The following is a 16,240-nucleotide window of genomic DNA, read 5'->3' as shown; positions in this document are numbered from 1 at the left end:
ACAATTCATCATATTAGATTTTTAAGTATCTGTCTTTTTTCTGCTCTTCTGTTAAGGTAATTTTGATTTGGAATGGTTGCACTGGTAAATGATCTATGTTATAACATTTTCCTTCATAAATATTTTTTACAGAATTTCCCTTTACCTCTGGTCCTTTAGTCTCACGTATTTCTCAGCATTTATGGAATATCATCTAATAGGAATCCTTCATAAATGAAATTGAGCTCCTGGACTGGTCAGAATCCGTCCTGTGCATTTTAATAAAACATACATATGGCAATCACTATTAGGGAATCTTGATGCAAGCATATGCTATAAATTGATAACTGGAAACAGACTTTCAAAATTGAAAGTGACAACTTTTAAAATAATGATTTCCTTTGAATTGTTTGTCTGGAATTATTTTTAAGTTATTCTATGTAGGGTACTAATTAGGTACAAGATACCAAGACAGAGAAGGGACAAGATTGATGAGTTGAACTTATAGAAGTTCCTGGGGATAAAGAATGAATTCGCTTTGGAAGAATTGTCTACTAGAATTGCATTTTGAGTATGATTAAAAAGAATGACAGGCTAAATTTACGTTTTTTATCTCTAAAACCCAGCATTCTCAGCATTGGCTTTTTAATGCATGTAATATGTAAATTAAACTGAAAGTCATGCCTCAAAAATAAATAAAACTAATAAAAATTAGGGTATGTTTAAGAATATACTAATCATGTCTGTTGTGTAGATAGAACCAAGAAATCCTTTATGTACTATAATTTCCCTGTTTTCTTCCATATACAAGTCTTCTCTATTTACTCTACATTAACCATTGTCACTGCATGGCCCAGCTAAGCACCATCCATCATAATTTCTTTAGCTGCATATTTTCTTCAATATCCATAAAGTTTGATGTTTTTGCCATCTGCTGCCTTTCTTGAAACCCCTGTGTCCTTTGGATAACAGGCCATTATTACACAAATTTGACTCCTCTTTTCTCTGGCCTCTTCAATTGGCTGTTTGTTTCTCTCATTCACTAAATGAAGGGCTTCCCTCAAACTCAGTCTTTTGCTGCTCTTCTCCCCTGACTGTTCCTTGCAGAGACAAGGCCAGAGGTTCCTGGGGACTCATTAATTCTCCTCATTGGGCAGATTAACAAGTAGTCAGTTCATTGGATCTGTGTTGGTTCAATGGATCTCAACTGTCTCTCCCTGGTACAGGCTGCTTGGCTTCATCAGCCCCTGCTTTATTCCTTGACCAGGAAGCTCCACTGTTATGTGGTCAATGCATTTTTCCTTATCCTCATTTCCAAATTCTCTTTACATATGTAGAGTAGTACCATTATGAGTCCCCTGATTTTAGCTCCCTTTATGGTGTGTTCAAGTTCGTGCAGATGAAAGTTCTCTCTGTGGGTTACAGAAGCTAGAGAGGTGCTTTTTTCCTTTGATGCCTTTCTGACTGATTTGCCCAATTAAACCTCATTTAGATTTATACCACAGGATGCTAGGGATCTTTGCATAACAATATCTCTTGGCTTAAGTCATCATTCTTTATGATATCTTCCAAAATCTGTAAGCCAAGTCTTGAACATCCTTCAAAAGTTCAGTTCTTTATTTCCAACTACTTTCTAGATTTAATTTATGCTACCCAGGATCAAAAATATAAAATTATTCTTGATTTATTTCTTTCTCTTTATGGCCAGCCTTCAAGTCCTATCAACTTCTCTCTTACATATGTCCTACATCTTCCCCATCTTGCTGGCTGGTGATGGTTAATTTTATGTGCCAACTTGACTGAACTAAGAGAAGCCCAGATAGCTGGTAAAGTATTATTTCTGAGTGCCTCTATGAGGATGTTTTGAGATTTGGATCAGCAGATTGAGCAAAGAAGATCAACATCATCAATGCAGGTGGGTATTTTTCAATCTGCCGAGTAGAAAAAGACAGAGGAAGGGCAAATTTGCTCTGGGCTTGAGCTGGGTCATCCATCTTCTTCAGACATTGGTGGTCCTGGTTCTTGGGCTTCAGACTCAGATGGGAGCTCACACCATTATCATTAGCTCTGTTGGTTCTCAGGCCTTTGATTTTGGACTGGAACTATACCACCAGCTCTCCTGGACCTCCAACCTGCAGACAGCTGATCATGGGGCTGCTCAGTCTCCATAATCATGTGAGCCCATCCCTTACAATGAATCTTTTTCTATATATTTATACATGCATCTTAATCAGTTCTGTTTCTTTGGAGAACCCTAAGCCCAATACTAGTTCAGGCCTAGACTATTCTTTTAGCATTCATTCTCTATTCTCTTTCTCTCCAAGTTATCCTATGTGCTAAGTTAACTTTTGTTATGTTATTTCTCTGCCCCTTCCCAAACAAACAAGCAAAGACTACAAACATTTATTCTCTTTGTCAGTATTTTAAATAGTTGTGAAATGCACACACAAGGATGTACATGCATGCATGCTCGTGTGCACACACATAGGAAACATCCTGAACATTCAGATTTCTATTATTTCCAGATAACCCGAATTCGTTAGGTTTTAGGGGAAAAATACAAAAAATACATGTTTAAACAAGCATATCAAGTGACTGTCATCAGGTAGTTCAAAGACCATGTTTTGGATGGCACATTTTTTGAACAGCTTTTTGATGTTTCCTTTAGATCTTCCTATTTCTGTTTTCATTAATTCTCTGTTACCACTGTGCTCCTCACTCTGCTCTGGACTCACTTTGTAAATCCCTTCCCCCAAGCATTTCCTTCCAATTTTCTCCCCCAATCGTCTATCCTTCCCTCTTCTACCTGTCCTAACAAAAGGGATTAGCAGACAAAACCAGTTATTGCTTCAACTAAAGTCTTCATTTCCCAGCTCAATCAATAAATCATTTAATCTATCACAGTGATTTATTCTCTTTAAACTCAAAACATGCATATTTATGCTTCTTTTATATCAATTATCCACATACTTTTTTTGGTTTTACTACTTATTTTTATACTTATGCATCATGGTTTCTCCAGTGGAATACAAGCCCTTTGAAGACCATGATCTCACCTTGTAGATACTTATGCCCTTACAGAATTTAGAAAAAAACACTTATGCCTTTCAAGTACCCAACATATTTGTTTAATATACAGTTTTATCATGATCCCTGTACCAGTAAGATTATGTTTCAGGGACCATGTAACAGGAAACATAATCATGTTAGATGTGTTTCAAAAAATAAAATGAGCATAGTTGTAAGTAAAACACTTGAAAAGTATTAGTCTGTTTGAAAATGTATATATATATATATTACTCTGAAAGTTTATATAATATATAGTTATATAAATACACCTCCCACATGCCCACATGTATAATTGCTTGGCTTTGTTCTTACATATCTTTCAATGTGTCTATTAATATAATTTAAGATATTATTCTGAAAAATAAGGTATAAATCTTTCCTGCCTAATAAGAATTATAGTCTAGGTTTTCATGTTTTTTATATAAATTATCTTGGCTACATAATTGTAATCATGAACACTAGCATTAGTCAAAGAGTAATAATAATTACAAGAGGAACTACAAAGCCTTACCAATCCATGTCATGGAATCAAATATAAGTGATACCTGATTTTAGGATCAAAACAACACAGTATTCTATATTCCATGCTGTGCATCTATTTACCACTTTTATTTTGGAATGCCTTAGATTCTGTTCTTTGGTCATATATCTAGCATTTTATTATCACTTTATATGCCTAACTTATAAAGTGTCTTTGTAAATGTGATACAAATCACAATCACTGAGAAGAAGAAGAATATTATGGTTCTTTTAATATTTCCAGTAAGAATTACATCAATGTTGGCCAAAGTCAATCATAACAAGATCTAAGAGTTAAGTACAATATGATTTTTAATATAAATTATAGATGTCCAAAAGGTAAAGTTGAGTAGATCAATAGAAAACACAATAGTGTTTCTTTGATAGAAAGCATTAGAGCATGGCATCAAATATAGCTAACCAGCTAAATTCTCTATTGCCCTGGCAAAGAAGTAATCACCATTTCCTCCTGAAACAGATTTCCTCCAGACTGTTATCCATACTACCCTCTTCTTCAGGATCCATCTCAAACTTCATATTCTCTGAGTTTCTGTGGTGGAAACTGAGGCACTACAAAATTGGATATCACATCCTTGCCTTTGAGAATTCACAGACCTGTCGTATTTGTTCCGCATGTGACAGGGACAATGGGTGATCAAGGAAGGTAAAAAATGAGATGAGTTTTAAAATGAGCTTTGTAAAAGAATTAGAAGTTTATCTGGAGAACAATGGCGGAAGGACCTTTTAGACACAGGAACAGTGTAAACAAGAACAGTAAGGTAGAGCAAGTCCTTGAGATTAAAGGAAAACACCTCCATCAATATGGAGACTGAGAGACGCAGGGACCTAGGAAGTCGAGAGCCCCTTCCAGTTGAGAGGATGACAGCTATGGAAGGGACATCCTACTCACATTCCTTCTGTGTGGCTCTTCTCACCATATGCTTTTTATTTTTTAAACATAACTCTAAAATCTATTTTTGTCTAGTTAATGGGCAGTTTTGACTAGTTTTGTCTAGTTTTTTTTTTTCTTCTTCTTCTAAAAATAATCCATTGGTAAGTTTGCCAGCTTGTTAAAGCTGGTCAAAGTAGAACATGCCACTAAGACAAAAGAAAGTTCACTTTCCTTTTGTTATAAGAGATAAAAATGAATAAAATCAATCTAAAAGCTATCTAAATCTTGAGCAAAATATTAAAAAGACTTGTGCTTCCTTCCTCTCTAGAGAAGAGCTGACCTTGATCATGTAACAAGAGACTGTGGAGGGCCAATGGCCGCACTCATCAACAATATAAAGAATCATGTATTTAGCAGAAAAATTCTGATAATTTCCCCCCTATTTTTAGTGGCTGAGATAAATGTTATGCTTATGTTATCCAGATAGTTGCTTCCGTTTTCTATTTCTGGAAACGATATTACCGTAATATATATATGACTTAACAGATTTTACTTCCGTGCACAGTTTCAAGTGCATTTAACAGAGCTTAGTTGGCCTCTGTTGAAATGGGAGTTTTTCTGAAGCAAAAGGTACAGAGTCTCTGTTGCATAGTTTTGGGACTTCATTATTAATCAGATGATTGTTGCTCTCGGAAACAGAAGATAAGGTAACAAAAATATTTGTGAATCAGCGATTGGGCTCCATTTGAATCTGAATTTTTAAATTCTGCCTGGAAAGGCAAGGAAAAAATTAAATTATTAACTACTAATTAAACAGAAGTTCCCAAGAATAAACAAATTATATCACCTGTCTTTAGGCCCTGGGGCTTAATCTTAGGTATAAGTTAAGGACAACAATTTTATGCATTCCTAGACTCTTAAATATTTTAGCTTTAATTGACCATGGAAGTCATATAAAATGTTTTCCTCATGGGGGCGCCTGGGTGGCTCAGTCAGTTAAATGTCTGACTTGGGCTCAGCTCACCATCTCAGGGATCGAGCCCCACATCCAGCTCCCGGCTTATGCTTCTCTCCCTCTCTCTCTGCCTCTTCCCTTGCTTGTTCTCTCTCTTTCTCAAATAAATAAATAAAATCTTTAAAAAATGTTTTCTTCATGGAACATGATTTTTTTCTTCCCAATACATGGGAAGAAATATGTATTATAATCTGTACTCTCATTCAGAAGGGTTGACCTCACATCTTTGTCATCGGTTCAACAAATATCTTTTGGGTTCAACAGAAGAATATTGCCTCAATGTACTTGGTTTCCGAAATGGATTAATCAAATTCCATAACCATTTTAAAATCACATTTCCAAGCAAAGCTATTTTGCACAATTCAATTGTTTTCTTGGACAGATAAATTTTTGTTTCATTAAAAATGTAATTGTTTCAACTGTGTATTTATATAAGATACCTAGAATTTTAGAGACAAAAATACAATAAAGGATATAATGCTATTAGCTTTCATACAGTAGTCTCCAAGTTTTAAAGTAACAAAGTATGAATACAGTTTCTAAAATCACGGTTATATTTTTATAGAACAAATATAAGACCTTGAACATACGGGATTTTAGGACTGAAAAAATGAACGTGAGATGCTGCAATGTTGTCACCCAACTTATATGAGGAAAGTTTTTAAGTCAGTCAATCACGGCTAAAGAGTCATTAGCATTATTTGTCAAAGACCTTCTGTTAGGAACCAGAAAAGCCAAGGAAATGAAATGTATTACAAGCTTGTACCCTACAGCAAAACTATAAAATGAAATCAATAGCGTTTGAATTGTTTTATCACCAGTTTAAGGTTTATCTTAATTGTCCTGTCATTTGTTCCTGACTGAAAGGCTAGCTATTGAATCAAAACACAATGATCTATTTATAAAAAGCTGGGGTGTTTTTTCTTCTACATTTAAAGATAATTATAATTTTACCATAAAAGAAGAATTGTATTTTAATTGTGGAATTCCATAAATCAAACTATACATCTTTGAACTAGCTATAAAGGCACATATTATTGCTTTTGCTCTGTATCAAGATTAAAAACATGGTGATGACTTTGTGGCAGAAATATTGACATCTGTTTCTGTGGAGGTTCCTGCACACAGGTCTCTTGGGGTCTTTCTAGGAACAGTGATGTTCCATCCTGAAAACCCAGGAGGGACCGAGCAGGTCTGGGGAGACAGAGAACATAGACAGACACAAAAAAGGACTCATAATTTTGAAATAATATTAAAAATATGAATCCCTTCACATTTGTCTTTCACTCATGAAATGATTTAGGTATTTATTTGATCAATAATAATGCTCAGTGAGAGCCAAGCAGGAAAAATGCGGATACCTGACCATATGGGGCGCAGAAGAAATGAAACTCTGGAACCTGGAGGATCAGATAATTTGCCATGCGGGAGGACTGAGAAATCACCGTCTAGAACTTTTCAGAACTCCTACAACATCACACGCCACAGGGGAGCTCCAGGAGCCCTCCCAGGATTGAAACCCTGTACTGGCTCCATCTCTTCTAATGCCCACCTGAATCCTGGCATTGAAAAGAGTCCAGGTTTGCTACAATGTAGGGACCATGGGCAGTACACACACTACATGTTTGTGAGCTGTCTGCCTGATAGTTGAATCCCTTCACAAGCTGGCCTTCCTTTTCCAGACTTGTTCATTTCCTGGGTAAACCTTTATTGAGCATATGTTTGTGCTATGCCTTTTAGGCTACTGGAAGCTATCAATATACATAACAGACAAAAATCCCCACCCTCGAGGACCTTAAATTCATTGACAGTGTTGTAACTACATTCCACTCCAACCATGCTCAAATGGTGTGCTATTCTCATGTCCAGGGAGTCAACGATAGAAGTCTATGTTGTCTCTTCTACTCTTCTTTTTATCCTGCTGATTTAAGCCTGTCTTTTGCTCTGCAGCTGAATAAAAGCTCAAGTCACCCGGATATTTAAAACAAAAACAGTTTTAATTCATAGAATGTACTACAATCATGGGTAAACTAAAATGTAATCTAGTTAAATATATTAATCAGTACTTCCAGTTTAAGTTGAAGGTAAAACTTCTCTTCTGTCCCAGCACAGGCATATTCCTGGAAAGTCTCCTGCCTGCGGAGAAGAGGTTAGAAGAGGCTCCTTCTTCTCGATTCATCAAGCTCCTCACCCCTTCCCTAGCAGCTGTTAACTCACACAGGCTGCCATCCTCTGGCCCCTGGGGTTGAAGAGGAAAGGTAGGTAAGGTAGGCAGGAAAGTTCCAATATAAAGATCATTATTAGGAAATGGTCCCCCAGCCTTTGGGTCAGACCGGCGTGTGAAGCAGTGGCTGTCAGTGGGGTGCATTGAGCTATTTCAGTTTGAGCTGGCTATCTCAGTTGGTTACTTCTCATCCCTTTGGTAGAGAGGCAGGTCCATCTCCAGCTTTTAACGTTTGCTTTTCGCCCTCGTCCTGATGATCCTACTGCACATCGACAAAAGCTGGCACTCACCTGGGTCCCAAATCTGGACCTTGGATAGCATTCTCTGGTTCTCTGCCTGCATAATTCGGCCAAGAGCAGGCTTGTCCGGCGGTGGTTGTCATTCCCCTCTGATCCAGCCACAGTAACAGTTTGTCTGCACTACTGCCCCCCTCTGGCAGCTCTTGGACATGGATGCCCTGTGCCCCCAAGACCTGGCCACTGTGGTCTCACGTGTCAGTAACAAGAAACTTGAGATGGAAAAGTTTATACTCTCACAACCTCCTTTTCTGGGGATGGATGTCTTGTGGAGCAGAATGCAAACACAAGTTTACAACCTTCTCTTCCCAAAGGAATACTTCAGATAAAATCATTGCTAAATCTCCATTCACTTGATCCTTTCTACTCTCCTTGGGAGTAAGGGTTTATAGCGTGGTGAACTGCTCTGCTGTTTGTTTTAGTTTAAATATCTTTGGCGACCTCTATTTCTTGCACATCTGTCATTTTAGGTCTATTGTATGTTGGTCCTTTTTCTAAATTTCTGATTTAATTCTGAGTTTCTCATCATTTCCAATGCATGCTCACTAGTGGTGTTTGGAACTGTCCTTTCAAACTTCCTCTGCTCATTCTTCACGGTACAGCTTCCAGGTCGGTCTGTTGGAGAGGACGTCTCCGATCATTCAGGTGTTAGCTGCTCACCCTTCTGTGAACACATCACTGCGGGTCCAGGAGCCACCATACCCCATGAGAGTGTGGTGTTCTGTTGTCATGAGTTGTATCTGTGTCTGTCAGGCATCGAATAAAGGGATCCTAAAAGTAGCAACTTCATTTCATTATCTCTGTGTTCTAAAATCCTGGCACATTATAAATGCTAATAATCAATGTCAAGGGAGTGGAATGGCCTCTCTCTCAAAGGAAAACAAATCTCTGTAAGACCTGCACTCGTCAGTGATATGCTAAGTCTAGAGCTTGGTGAATAGGAAGGAAGAAAAAAAGAGAGGAATCTATCATATTTGTGGCTTATTGGTATACATTTTAGTTTAACTACTTTTATTTTACCGATAAGCTAATCAGCTAGTAGACCCATTCTCTTCACGGTTATTTTTCCATTCTGGGGAAAATTTGCTCTTTAAAAATGCTTTCCATTAATTTGGACTATTTTATTCATCATTCATTCATTCATTTGGTCACATATTTATTATAACTGCCCAAATGATTAATGGAGTTTAATGATAAAAGCAGTTAAGAAAGGCAAAATATATCTAGAAGCCCTGTATGAAAAATCTAAAGCACACGAGTGAAAACTTAATCCTAAACTTAGTTAACATCTAACACAGTATGAAAACCTGAGAGTTATGGAGCTCTCATTCTCTAAATTCATCAACTGTGAAACAATTCCACTGATTCAACAATTATTTCAAATATCCTTGGATTAAGATGTGTATTTAGGGAATTGAAGAAGATGATTGAGGTGAAATGTAATATTCGAATCTTCCTGAATCACGCCTCATTACAGACAGGGATTTGAATGGCTAAGTATTGGGGACAGTATACTGTGGGAGTCTTGCACCTCCACGTGTCCTGCTGAGTGTTCCAAAATTGCACTGCTTGGATCTTTTTTTTCTACCAGGGACACAAAACTGTTTATGCAGCTGGCAATTCTGAAAAGTGAGATAATGCTTTGCAGAAATGCATCGCACAGTCTGGCAATTTCCTCGATATCTTTCTAGTAAGACTGTTATTGCTTGTTATAAAAGTGGCAGAGTCTCCAAGCTCTGTGTCCTCTGCCCCCACTGTGGTGTGCTCCACTCAAGGGAGGTCTTCCCTGGACCTACACCTGCCATGAGGTCTGGAGCTCAGGGACCCGTGTTGCATGCTGAGTGCTACTCTGATACACCTGCTGATACTTTCTTGGGAGTATTGAGGTCCTTAGTCTCTGACCCGGGAGTCTCTCTTATCAGCAGCCATGGAACTAAGTTATTAACATGTACAGTTATTTTTGTGGGAGTCTCTTGCTTCAAGGTCTCTTCACTATCCCATTTATGTAATTAGGATAATATCCTAGCAATCAGACCAAAAACCAACAGGTAATTTCTCCAACTAAATACTGCAACGAGCTAACTTCCAAATCACAGAATATGAGCAACTGGAGAAAACAACAGACAGAAACAAGATCTCTTGCATTATCAGCAAGTATGATAACAGCAACTGTTTTTAAGGAAGCTGAGGGAGGGCTAAGTATTCTGTTGCCCTGAGAGCCAGTGAATCTCAAATTGCCAGTGCGCATTAAGTGACCATGTGACTAAGGTTCTAGGAAAGCAGTAGGGCAAAACTTCACACTACAGAGAAAGGGGAAACCCTGAGAGCAGAATATAAACTGAGCAGAGCAGGGCAGGGACAATAGGGCAAAAAAAGAAAAAAAAAAGAGAAGAGAGAGAAAGTTTCTCCAATGAAAGTGGGAGTGCAGAAAGAAGCAAGCATATTTCTAAAAGTAAAAGCATAGTATTTCTTTTTATCACGTTGTGAAAATAACTGAAAGAATAGTCGAAAGCTAGAAAAGCTGTCTTATCCCGCCTTCCTTTTTTTGAGTGTAGAAAAAATAATTTCACTGAAAAATGAAAACTAGAAAAGGACCATGGTCAAAGCCCACAAGGTAAAAAAATAGAACAGTGATCAAAACAATGGTTCTTAAAAACTAAAGGTATTTAAAAAAAAATACAAACTGTATGTTAGTATGTTGAAATAAACTAAAATAGCTTATGGAAAAAAAGGAAGCCATGTAAAAAAAAACCACGTATCAGAATTTAGAAAAACATAAATTAAAATCTTAAAAAAATCTAAATGCAATGAAGAAAGATATTAATGAGATAGAGAGAAAGGGGTATAAAAATAGGAAATAATTCATTACTTGCATGGTAGGAGTGAGCTATGATGAAAAACAAGTTAATAAAAAAGGAAAAAATAAAAAAAATTAGAATTCAAGAAAAATTTTCTGAAATAAGGGTTGAATGCATATACTATGTATACATAGGCAGAAAATAACTCAGAATAGCCAAAACGGAGACACATTCCAAAAAACAACTGAACTTTAAAGAAAAAAAAGAGTAAATTCTTTGGAAATTCAGAAATAAAACCAACACACATTGGAAAAGAAAACCAGTTTGTCATTATACTTTTTGGCAGTGATACTTCATGGGAGGAAAAAAAGAGTTAAATATTTAAGAAGAAGAAACAGAAAATATGAGTCAAGGCTTTTTAAAAAAATTTATTTATTTGAGAGAGAGAGATAGAGATTGAGAGCAGGAGTGGAGGGAAGGGGCAGAGGGAGACCGAGAAGTAGGCCACCTCCTGAGCGCAAAGCCTGACTCTGGTCTCCATCTCATGACCCTGAGATTATGGCCTGAGCCGAAACCAAGAATTGGATGCTTAACCAACTGAGCCACCCAAGGCTTTTATAGCTAGCCAAATTTATGTTCAACTTTCCGGTCCACAGATAAGCTGTCATTAATACACAAAAATATAGGAAACGTGACTGCAATTAATTCTTGTAAGCCTACTGTGAGGAGTCTACCACAGGACAAAGTGTAGACAGCTAGATGACTGATTGTCTTATTGGTATTAACAGGAATGAAACAATATTTCTTCAATGAGATGTGTGGGAAAAGGAAGTAGATGAAGCGAAAGCATTGCTCACAGTAGGAGATACACAAACAGTAGGGGAGGGGCCAAGTGGATTATGTAAAGTAAAAGTAAGAGAATGAAGTCAAAGTCTGGCCCACAGATTAATGCCAGCAAGTAGAATTTTGTCGGAGTGGAGCCACACCCATTTGCTTGGTGTTGGAGAACAACCCACCATATTCTTTACAGATTGTCTCTGCCTTCTTTTCAGCTACCACAGGACTGAATAGTTGAAGAGAGACCATATGACCCATAAAACCAAAACTATGTGTTATTTCAGTGATCACATTTGGAGTATGATAGTGAATCCATGCATTACTTTGAAAACCAGGAAATAAAAGGGAAGAATCAAACATTTTTTCCTGTCTTTCCTATAGAAGGAGGATTTCAGGGTAATCAAATATTTGATGCAGAGAAGTTTCTCTTTATGGAAATATTTGGCTACTACAAAAGAAGAAATGGAAAGATGGAATCAACGGATAGGACTTGAATACCAGTGGTTGCAGCCATCAGGAAAGGAAAGTCATAGGGACTGGCGTGCCTCTCTGAGGAAGCAGTGGATATCACCTACAATTTACTTGTTTAAAAAAACAAATTAAATCTAACCAAGCCTCTAGCTCTATCATTTTACAGGAAATAAAGGAGATAAAGAAAAATATGAAATGATCCTTTAGAGGTACTTTCACTGAAACCTGGGCTTCGGAAATCTCATTTCTTGAACAAATACACATTAAAGGAAATTAAAAGGTGTGGTGGGAGGAAAGCCTATATTTTAAAAGAGTTGAAATACTTTTCAACCAAGTGCAATATATGGACCTTGTTAGGATTCTGATATGCATACATTTTTAATATAATATTGACTGGATATTCATTGATATTGAGGAATTTTTATTAATTTGGGGGGAGTAATAATGGTGTTATGATTAAGTTTTGAGTCCTTATCTTCAAGACATACATATTGAGATATTTGCCGATGAAATATTGTGTCTCTGATGTGCTTCAAAATAATAAGGAAGGGAATGGTTGAGAGCACCATTGGTAAAGTTGGGTAGTTGACACTTGGAGGTTCATTATAATATTCTCTGGAATTTTATGTACATTTGAACTGTCCATACTAAAAGATTAGAATGTTTTAAAGATTCCTAGTGTCAGAGTATGAGATGAGTTCTGAAATTGTTCTATTTTAATTATTAAATTGCATTTAAATATTAAATCCAGTTACAGTATAGTTGTAAAACTTACTTTGAAAATGATTTCATTAACAAATTGTTGGCAAAGAAATTACAATAAAAGACTTCTTCAATGAATCAAACCTCTTTTGTTTATTACCTCTATTCATGTGACAGATGGCATAGCTGAAGACCATGGGGCAGCCAATTCTAAAGCAGGGATAAACCTTTAAACAATTCATTAATTAACCTAATTTACATAATGGCTTTATTTTTGCATAGCTAATGAACTAGGGATTCATTATAGGCTATTAACAGTCATTAATAAATGAAACTGTGTTTTAAATACATGAGTTTGTATTTCAGACTCCAGAGGCAGAGGTCAGTCATGAAATGTTAACAATATTAAGAGCCTCAGGCATTAAACAAATTAACATTTAGCTTTTAGATTTCAGGCCTTCCGAGAGACTACTTCATGCATGTGCCAGCTGGTCTCAGCTCTCCATGCATACCTGGGCACATATAAGTATACACAGGTATATTAGCTAAACTTTTATTAGCCTGAGATTAGATTTATATTAAAGTAATGAGAACTAGTTGTATCATATTCACATATGAGATATCAATATGTCTATTCCTAGAAATTAGAGCTATTTCCTGAAAAATGCCAAGTTTTATGACCTAAATATTTAGCAGATTTTTCTTTCTAAATTTAACTGTTCAGTTTTTTCAAAGAAAGATGACAAATATAGTTTTCAAATTGTTTTCATGTTTTCCTTAGTTTCAGTAAGGTAGTTCGCATTATAGAATTTAGAAATACTCTAACCTTTTGACTCCTGGTTTAGTCAATTCAATTGACCATTCAAAGCTTCCTCTACATTTTATAAAAATGTAATTGCTTGCAGTTTAAAGATTTTAAGAACTCAAGAAACTGGCCTGATATTTTTTAAACAATTTAATTACACAAGTGATGAATAATCATTGAAGACAACTTAATTCCCTTAATTCCAAAGATACACTGTATATAATCTGATTTTTTTCAGATGACTTGGTTGTACCTTTCTGAGCAACTGTGCGGCCCTCCACACTAGATCAGTAAGTGAGATTTGAAAGAAATAAAAAAGGAGTGATTACTTTTAGGATCATCAATTACTGCATGGTAGAGAAAATTCTAGGGCACATCTCTTGCCTTTTCTATCTACCTTGCTCTCCTTTCTCCCACCGCCTGGGCTCTGTTACCTTGCTCTCCTTTCTCCCACCGCCTGGGCTCTGTTGCTCTGGCTTTATGCCTGTACCCTTGCTGGGGTTCTCACAGGCTCTTCATTTTCCCTCCTCCCCTTCTAAAGATGCTTATTGATGGAGTGCTGGCATACGATGTCCAGGAAAGGCCCCCGGAGCGAAAGGAGCCTGTTTCCTCCTTCATGCTTTCTCTGAGCTTCCATTCCACTAATGGTTAAATTAAATTTGGTTTTCTCCTGTCTTCCAAATTCTAAAAAAGTTGGTGTGATTATAAAAAGATGAATTGACCGAAGTGCAAAGGAGTATTACCTCAACGAATGGAAAAGAACAGCATTTATCTTATCATTAACATCTCCCAGAATCTCTGCTGACGCCCTTCACATATTGGCTTTACTTGCTCTCTTGTGTTGGTAAACTATATCACATGGATGTTGGAGAAAGATTTTGGAGTCAAAAGCTGTGAGCTTAAATCTATGGGTTTTCATTTACCAACAGCGTAATTTTTAAAACGTCACTTAACCTTTTCTTATCTTGTCTTTGTAAGATGGGAATAATTTTCATCTCCTAGAAAAGGATGTGAATTAAATATAATGCCAAATATAACTTACAATAAATGTTAGTCACTTTTTTAAGATGCATTTTCCTCTGTGCTAAGAAAATCCGTGAGTACAAGAGACCACACAACTCAGAGAATGTTGAGCAGTCCTGTACCCATTAACAATATACATTCCAGAAAGTTTGTCAGAGCCTCACAGTGGGATTAAGAATAAAGTTGATTCTAGCAATATTGTATACCCAGTTTGAAAACGATGTGTTATTACCCTGATACTTCAGGAGTATGAAATCAGTCCCTGCACTGTCCTCTACCAGCTGTTAAAATGGATGGACAGTCAGCTCCAAGTACTACTGATCTCCCTATGTTCTTTACTAATAAATTTGGACATATGTACTTCATCAGAAAATGAGCAGAAGCACCATAAAATCCCTATAGAATGCTTAAGTAACATAACTTACTTTTTGAAGGGACTCGGAGATTGGCAAGGACGACTTCCAGGGAATCAGCCTGGACGCGAAGTACGTAGCTTGTCCTGGTCTCATAATCCAGGGGGGCATTCACATAGATAACACCTGTGATGTTGTTAATTCCAAACATATCTGCAATTAAAATACAGTTCTTTGGTCATTTCCTTCTCACTATAAGAAAAAAAAAAGAATTCTCTTTAAAAGGCACTGTGATTTTAAAAATACTTCTTGTTAACAGGAGTAATGCATGAAAGTGACAGGATGCTGGCTTTTGGAAACTATGTTCCATCTCTTCAAATTATCATCAGTGTGTACTTAAGTGAACACCTCAATTTTCTAGTTACATTGAGATTCTCCTGGAAAACAATATTTCATCAGTCCATTAAATTGGGAAGCACCACATACTATATCCATCATGGTAAATTTGGATGGTCCTTTAAATACTAAAAGGCATCAGAAGTTTGTGATATTTAGGGAGGAGGCATAGCAGCACATTAGGAACAAAGAAGAAAGTAAGAAAAGTAAGATGTCCAGCACCTGCTGCAGGGGCAGTGATTTCTAGTAATGGTTGGTCATTGAAATACTTAAAAAGGGCCTTCCTTGATAAATTCCTTATGAAATGCTTAATAGCATTGATTTTTTTACTCATTCACTTACTAAATATTAAATATTGAACATTCGTGTATTTTTAAATGGATATTGACAATTCCTTTTTTTTTTAAAAGATTTTATTTATTTATTTTTGAGAGAAAGAGACAGAGAGAAAGAGTGCAAGAGCATGAGTGCAGGGGAGGGAGGGACAGAGAGGGACAAGCAGACTCCTGGTTGAGCAGGGAGCTTGATGTGGGACTTGATCCCAGCACCCTGGGATCATGACCTGAGCCTAAGGCAGACACTCAACAGACTGAGCCGCTCGGGTGCCCCAAAATGTATATTGACTATCTCTTGACCACTTAACGACACGCCAGGCCACCCAGTTTATCAAAATGGAAAAACAGGATCACTAACTGTGGATAATGGTGAGAAAAAGAACAGGTGAGAAATGCAGCTATGAACTTCTTCCCAGAAGCTGGTGAAACATCCTGTTCTCAGTGAAAAGTGGTTGGTAGACAAAACTCAAATTATTTATTTACTTACAACTGTGAATTTTATATCTAAGTTGACCACTTGAAGAAT

The 16,240-nt window shown here is 36.8% G+C and overlaps 1 protein-coding gene across 1 annotated transcript in view; it reads right to left on the bottom strand.

The window, feature by feature from the left end:
- Positions 1-16,240, bottom strand: part of PCDH15 (protocadherin related 15) — a 1,631,248-nt gene that overhangs the window by 123,234 nt on the left and 1,491,774 nt on the right. Inside the window, exon 27 of the mRNA XM_057308638.1 lies at positions 15,056-15,196. Within this exon, the coding sequence (XP_057164621.1) occupies positions 15,056-15,196 (141 nt within the window). The remainder of the gene's footprint in view (positions 1-15,055; positions 15,197-16,240) is intronic.

This window comes from Ursus arctos, unplaced genomic scaffold (genome assembly GCF_023065955.2).
Source record: "Ursus arctos isolate Adak ecotype North America unplaced genomic scaffold, UrsArc2.0 scaffold_7, whole genome shotgun sequence".
Classification (NCBI taxonomy): Eukaryota; Metazoa; Chordata; class Mammalia; order Carnivora; family Ursidae; genus Ursus; species Ursus arctos.
This window is presented reverse-complemented; position numbering and strand designations above follow the sequence as displayed.